We start from the raw sequence: 6242 nt of genomic DNA on the forward strand, positions 1-6242 counted from the left end.
GTCCCGCCCCCTCCCCGCCGGCTCCCCGGGCTCTCCGGGTGGGCTTTGTAGCCGAGTCTCAGCGCCTCGTCTTCCTCGGTCCCCACCTCGCCGGCCTCCCTCTTGCGGGTTCTCTCTCCCCATCCCCGCCCCGCCCCGAGTCTCCTCCCCGCTCTCGGCCACCACAGGGCTCTGTCGCCCTCTCCCCTCTCCTTGTCTCTTTCCACACGTCCACTGTCTCCCTGGTTCTCTCTACGTCTTCATCTCTCTTTGTCACTGTCCCTGTCTATTCCTGTCTCTTTCTCTCTGTCACTGTCCCTCACAGTCCCTCTCTAGTCTTGTGTCTCTCTCTGTCCCTGTCTATCCCTGCCTATCTCTCTCTCCCTCTCTCTCCCCTTACCTCCACTGTCTTCCCGGTCTCTGGCCCCACGCATCTCTGCACTCTCTGTCTCTCACTGGATTCCTTTCCCTCTGTCTCACTCTGACCGGGCCTTTCCCTGTCCCCCACAGGCCCTCTTATTAGTCACTCTCTGCCCCCTCCTCATCCTTTCTCTCTTTCCCCTCTCTCTCTCTCTGGCTCTGATGGAATCAGGCAAGAGCAGGAGGCAGGAAGGAACCAAACCCCCATATTTCAGTTTCTCTTCTTGCTCTGCTCCCCCTTTCTCCCTCCCCTGGGAGACAAGGACACTCTTGTGCCTGTTTGCAGCCATCTGTGTGTGTTTGTCCCCTGCTGTGTGTCTAGTGGGCGGGTTGTGCCCTAGGGGTGCCGTACTTGCGTTCGTGCGTGCGTGTGTGTGTGTGTGTGTGTGTGTGTGTGTGTGTGTATGTGTGTGTGTGTGTGTGTAGGAGTGACTGCATGTCGTTTCTGTCTGAATGTGGTGAGTATCCGATGCGTGTGTGTGCCTGCCTGAGGCATGGAGATGTTAGCACACTGTGTGTGTGTGTGTGTGTGTGTGTGTGTGTGTATGTGAATCACTGTCCCTCTGCCTATCTTTGACCTCTGCCGTTTAGAAGGTTCTTAGCTCCAAGTCCCCTTAACTGCTTTCAGAGTCTTTGGAGTCCCCAAACTTGGTGGCAAAATCACAAGCCTGATATCCATATATGTTGGGGAGAAGGTCCACAACTTTTATCCTGTTCCTGGAGGGGTCTGGGATCCAGACAAGCTTTGCAACTGGTGTTCTAATGAGATCAAGGGAAAAGATTTGTGTGCAACAACAATTTACTGAGTGCCTACTATGTGCCAGGCAGTGTATGGGAGATATGGCAGCAAGGAATGAAAGACAAACTTCTTCCTGAGCTCACGGCACTTGGCACTTACATTCTACTGCAGGGGGAGGGGAGAAGGAGAGAACAGTCAAGTCAAAATAATAAATGCGTAGAGGTGACAGCTGCTCTGAAGACAAACCAGAAGAGAAGGGAGAGGATGTATAGGACTTACATAATCTGGCCAGGCACAGCTCTCAGATGAGCTAACCCCTGAGGAGAGACCTGAAGGAGGCGAGGGAGGGGACATGGGGACATCTGGGGGAAGTGTTCTGAATGGGGAAGAGCAGAAGCAAAGGCCCTGAGGCAGGAATGTGCCCAGTGTGCTCCAGTCCAGCGAGGGCAGGGGAGCCTGCGGGAGAAGAGAGAGACATCTGGAATTCATTCTCTTGCTGGCTTTTTCTACATTAGAGATCTTTAACCTCCTGGGGGAGGGGGGGTCAGGAGACCTGTGAACCCCCTAAAATTGCACAGAAAATTGTGGACTTGGTGCTTATGTGTGTTTTTTCAGGGAGATTTTTTTTGTCCTAATCTCACAAAGGAGTACTTGACCCCTGCTTCAGAGGGAGAGCACCTAAGAGAAATGACAGGGATCCAGAGAGAGGGGGACAGAGATCCAGAGAGAGGGAGACAGAGACCCAGAGAGAGGGGGACACAGACCCAGAGAGGGGGGACAGAGACCCAGAGAGAGGGGGACAGAGACCCAGAGAGAAGGGGACACAGACCCAGAGAGAGGGGGACAGAGACCCAGAGATAAGGGGACAGAGACCCAGAGAGAGGGGGACACAGACCCAGAGAGGGGGGGACAGAGACCCAGAGATAAGGGGACAGAGACCCAGAGAGAGGGGGACAGAGACCCAGAGAGAGGGGAACAGAGACCCAGAGAGAGGGGGACACAGACCCAGAGAGAGGGGGACACAGACCCAGAGAGAGGGGAACAGAGACTTGGGGGGGGGGACAGGGACCCAGAGAGAGGGACACAGAGACCCAGAGAGAGAGAGGCTGAGAGGAGTTGGAGGCTGTGCGCCCAACCCTGCTGAGCTCTCTAGGGTATATTTTATGACCCTCATAAACAGCCCTATGCCTGCTGTGTCCTGTGTCTCCTCCCTCCTCCATCAAGTGGAAAATAAACCAAACTACCCAGGCCAGGGGGGCAGCGGGTGAGAGGAGTTGGAGCTCCAGCATCAGGGATTGTGGTTAGAAAAGCAGCAGCACTTCTGGACAGGGTGGGCTTGGAGGCTGTGGAGGGAGGGCAAGGAGGGGATGACGCCCCTTGAGCCCCAGGGGTCCCAGGACTCTGCTTCACCTCCACATTTCTTTCTCTCTCTAGCTCTCTCTGTCTCTGTATCTCTCTGCTCTGTCTCTCTGTTTCTCCCTGTCCCTGTCTGTCTCCCCTTTCTATCTCTGTCTCTGTTTCTCTCTGTGTGTCTCTCCCTGTCTCTGTCTCTTTCTCCCTATCTCTGTCTGTCCCTCCTCTCCATCTCTCTCTTTCACACACCGTCACTGTCTCTCTCACCTAGGATCTCTGTCCCTGTTTCTCTCTCTTCCTTTCTCTCTCCTGTCTTTTCTCTCTCTGGGTCCCCAACCCTTTGTCCTTTGACCCTGTAAACATGTGCTGACCCTCCTCCTAGGCCACTTCCAGGGCTTCCCTAGGGATCTAAGGTCTGGACCCTCCTCAGACAAGTTCTTTCCCCTCTGAGCCTCAGTCTTCCCATCTGTTCAATGGGCGGTGGGCAGGGTGGATGGGGATGATGGGGAACCAGTTAAACTAGAGGGTAGCAGGACTCTAGGAACCGTGGCTGAGTCCGGGGTCCCACGCCATGGCTCACTCAGTGTGGGCGCTTCCTGAAGGTCCTTTGGGAGTCACTGGCCCTTTAAGGAAGGAGGAGGGGAAGGGGGTTGGAGAGCCCTAGTCACCGCCACACACCCTCTGCTCCCCAGATCAGTGTTTTGGAGCAGAAAGTTAACACAAATCACTTTTTAATTACTGATACAATGCTCTTCTGTCTGCCCCCTCCGTCCCGTCCCCACCCGCACCGAGGCTCAGGGTGGGGGACGCAGGGTCTGGGCTCCCAGCCTCGCCTCGCGTCTCCTCTTGGGTGGGGTGTGCAGAGGGCCCCTTGCCTTGTCCCAGCTGATTCTGAAAACACAAAGTGTGGCCTCTGGGGGCGAGGGTGAGCGGACAGAAACATGGAGGGGACCATGCCTTAAATGGGGTGGGAAGGAATGTGACTCCAATGCGGGGTGTGACTAAGAGAAAGGCAAAACCAGAGATTGACAGACGGAGGCCGAGAAGAGAGCCCAGGTCCTTACCGAGTTACAGAGAGAAACAGACAGAGCTGGGCGGGGAAGAGACAGAGAGATGGACAGACACAGGGACTGTGTGTGTGTGTGTGTGTGTGTGTGTGTGTGTGTGTGTGTGTGTGTGTGTGTGAGAGAGAGAGAGAGAGAGAGAGAAGGAGGGAGGGAGAGTGAAGGGGGGGAGAAAGAAGCAGAGAGACAGGCAGAGAGAAACAGACACAGAGACAGAGGGAGAGACAGGGACAGACAGCGAGACAAAGAGAGAGACAGAGGAGACATAGACTCTAGACTTGTTTCCTCCATTACTCTGAGCTCAGAAGGATCCTCCAGCCCCCAAAACAAGGAGGAAGGGCTTGAACCCTTGGGGATAAATCTTCTTCATTAAAGAAAGGCACAAGGTACTGGGAAAAGGATAACAGGAATGACTCCGAGAGACTGATGAAGGAGGGAGGAGAGAGGGAGGAGGCACCCAGGCTCTGTCTGTCTGTCTGCCTGTCTCTCTCTCTCTCTCTCACACACACACACACACACACACACACACACACACACACACACACACACGCAGGCACACACACAATCTGTCCCCCTTTCTGAAGTCAAGTTCTCCTCTTCCAAGCCGTCTCCCTTTAAGGGACCTTGGACTTTTCCGCCCCCAGGGGAGGGAGCAGGTGGGGCCCAGGCTCTGGTCCTTGGGTCCTTGAGTGGTGGGTGCCCCATGCTTGCCCAGGTGTGGGCGCATTTGGGATGCGAGCGTAACGTTTGGGTCTCTATTTGCACGTCAGTGCTTCTCTGGCTGTGTGTGTGTGTGTGTGTGTGTGTGTGTGTGTGTGCATGTGTGTCTCAAAGTGGGTGCAGACCACCCACCCCATGAGTGCCAGTCCTGGAAAGGGTCTCAGTCCTCTAGTCCCCACCCCGCCCCATTAAACAGATGGGAAGATCCCCAGGCCTCCCCCACCCCTTGAGCCTTCTATAAGTAAATTTGGGGATCCCCCCAGATCTCCCTGACACAGGTCTCTCCCTTTGCCCACCTTGGCTGCTGACCTCTCAGGGACCTGGGCACTCACCTCTGTCCCTCACCTCAGCACTAGACTACAGAGGCTGTGCCCACCAGGCAGCCCCACCTCCAGGGACCCCAGGACCAGCTCTGAGAGGCTGCAGGGAGCAGTAGGAGAGAGCAGGACCCACTCAGGGCTCCGTCTGGTCTTTTCTCTGGTCCCTGCTAGCTCGCTGCCTCAGTTTCCCCTCTTTCTCACCATCTTTGTTTTGCTGTCTCTTTCCCTCCTCCCTCACTCCTAGAGGCTCTCTGAGGCTCTGTGTCTCCACTGAGGGCAGGGAAAGAAGGGATCCGAAAGGAGAGGCCCTCCCAGTCGCTCTGTTTCTATCTTGGTGTTTGTGTGTGTGTGTGTGTGTGTGTGTGTGTGTGTGTGTGTGTGTGTGTGCTACCTGTACCTCTCCTTCCATCTTCTCTTTCTCTGTATAATCTCTCTGTGTCTCTGTCTGTATCTCTGTCTCTCCTTCTCACTCTCTTGGTCTCAGTCTCTCTCTATCTTGTTCTCTCTGTCTCTGTGTCTCTGTCTCTCTTTCCACCTCTCTGTCTCTCCCTTGGTCTCTCTGCCTCTCTTTATTCTCTTGCTCTCATCTTTCTCCCTCTGTCTTCCCCTCTCTCTGTATGCGTCTCTGTCACTCTGTCTGTCTCGTTCTCACTCTCTCGCTCTCAGCCTCTTTCTCTGTTACCTTTTCCTCTCTGTCTCTCGCTGAGTCCCCCCACCCCACCCCGCCCCATCTCCTTGTTCTGGGGGCCTCTGTCCCTCCATCTTTGCGTCTCCCTCTCTCTTTGCCTCTCCCTGCGCGGCCTGGTCCCCGGGTTTCTGTCTTTCTGTCTCTCCCCCACCCCAAGCCTTTCATAAACGCGTTGCCCAGCATCCCCACGGCCTCCCCGTCCCTGGCCAGGCTCCAGGAAAAGGAAACATTGATCTTGGTGGGTCCCCCAGCCGTGCCGCCCCTCCGCCGGCCGAGCTCATCCATCACCCGCGGCCGCTCGGGCGCCTCATTTGTCACCGCGGCGCCGCCCCTCCCCCCCCCCAGTCACACGGCGGCCACGGCTGGGCTGGGACCCCCGTCTCCCACCCTCCTCTTCCCGTGTCTCCCTCGCCGTCTCTAGTCCCCCTGCCCTGCTCTCCTTTTTCTCTGAAGCTCCTTCCTCTGCCGCCTTCTCTCCCTGCCTCTGCCGCCTCCCCAGCGCCTCGCCCTCCCTACCTCCCTGCTTTCCTGTCTGCTTCTTACTGTCTTTCTCCCTGCCTCCGACTGGTCTGTCTGTCTCTTTTTCAGTCTGTCTGTCTCTCTCTCTCTCAATCAGCCTCTCTCTCTTTGTCTCTGTCTCTTTCTATGTCTGTCTCTCTTTATCTTTCTGTCTCTGTATCTCTGTCTCTTTATATCTCTCTATACCTCTCTGTCTCTTTGTCTCTCTCTAGCTCTCTCTGTGTCTTTATATCTCTTTTTCTCTATCTGTCACTGACTCTGCCTCTCTGTCTCTGCCTATGTCTGCTGCTCTTTATCTTTCTATATCTGTCTCTGTCTCTCTCTATGTCTCTGCCTCTCTTGGTCTCTCTATGTCTCTGCCTCTCTTGGTCTCTGTCCCTGCCTCTCTATGTCTCTGTCTGTCTCTGTGTGTCTTTGCCTCTCATTGTCTCTCCATCTCT

The 6242-nt window shown here is 55.4% G+C and overlaps 1 protein-coding gene across 1 annotated transcript in view; it reads right to left on the reverse strand.

The window, feature by feature from the left end:
- The window catches only part of MEIS3 (Meis homeobox 3), an 18984-nt gene extending 13416 nt beyond the window's left edge, over positions 1-5568 (reverse strand). Inside the window, exons 1-2 of the mRNA XM_004381804.1 lie at positions 5435-5568; positions 4665-4695 (exon numbers count right to left, since the gene is read on the reverse strand). Of these exons, the coding sequence (XP_004381861.1) occupies positions 4665-4695; positions 5435-5568 (165 nt within the window). The remainder of the gene's footprint in view (positions 1-4664; positions 4696-5434) is intronic.
- Positions 5569-6242: the final 674 nt, after the last annotated feature.

The sequence above is a fragment of the Trichechus manatus genome, unplaced genomic scaffold (assembly GCF_000243295.1).
Source record: "Trichechus manatus latirostris isolate Lorelei unplaced genomic scaffold, TriManLat1.0 scaffold00087, whole genome shotgun sequence".
NCBI classification, from domain to species: domain Eukaryota; kingdom Metazoa; phylum Chordata; class Mammalia; order Sirenia; family Trichechidae; genus Trichechus; species Trichechus manatus.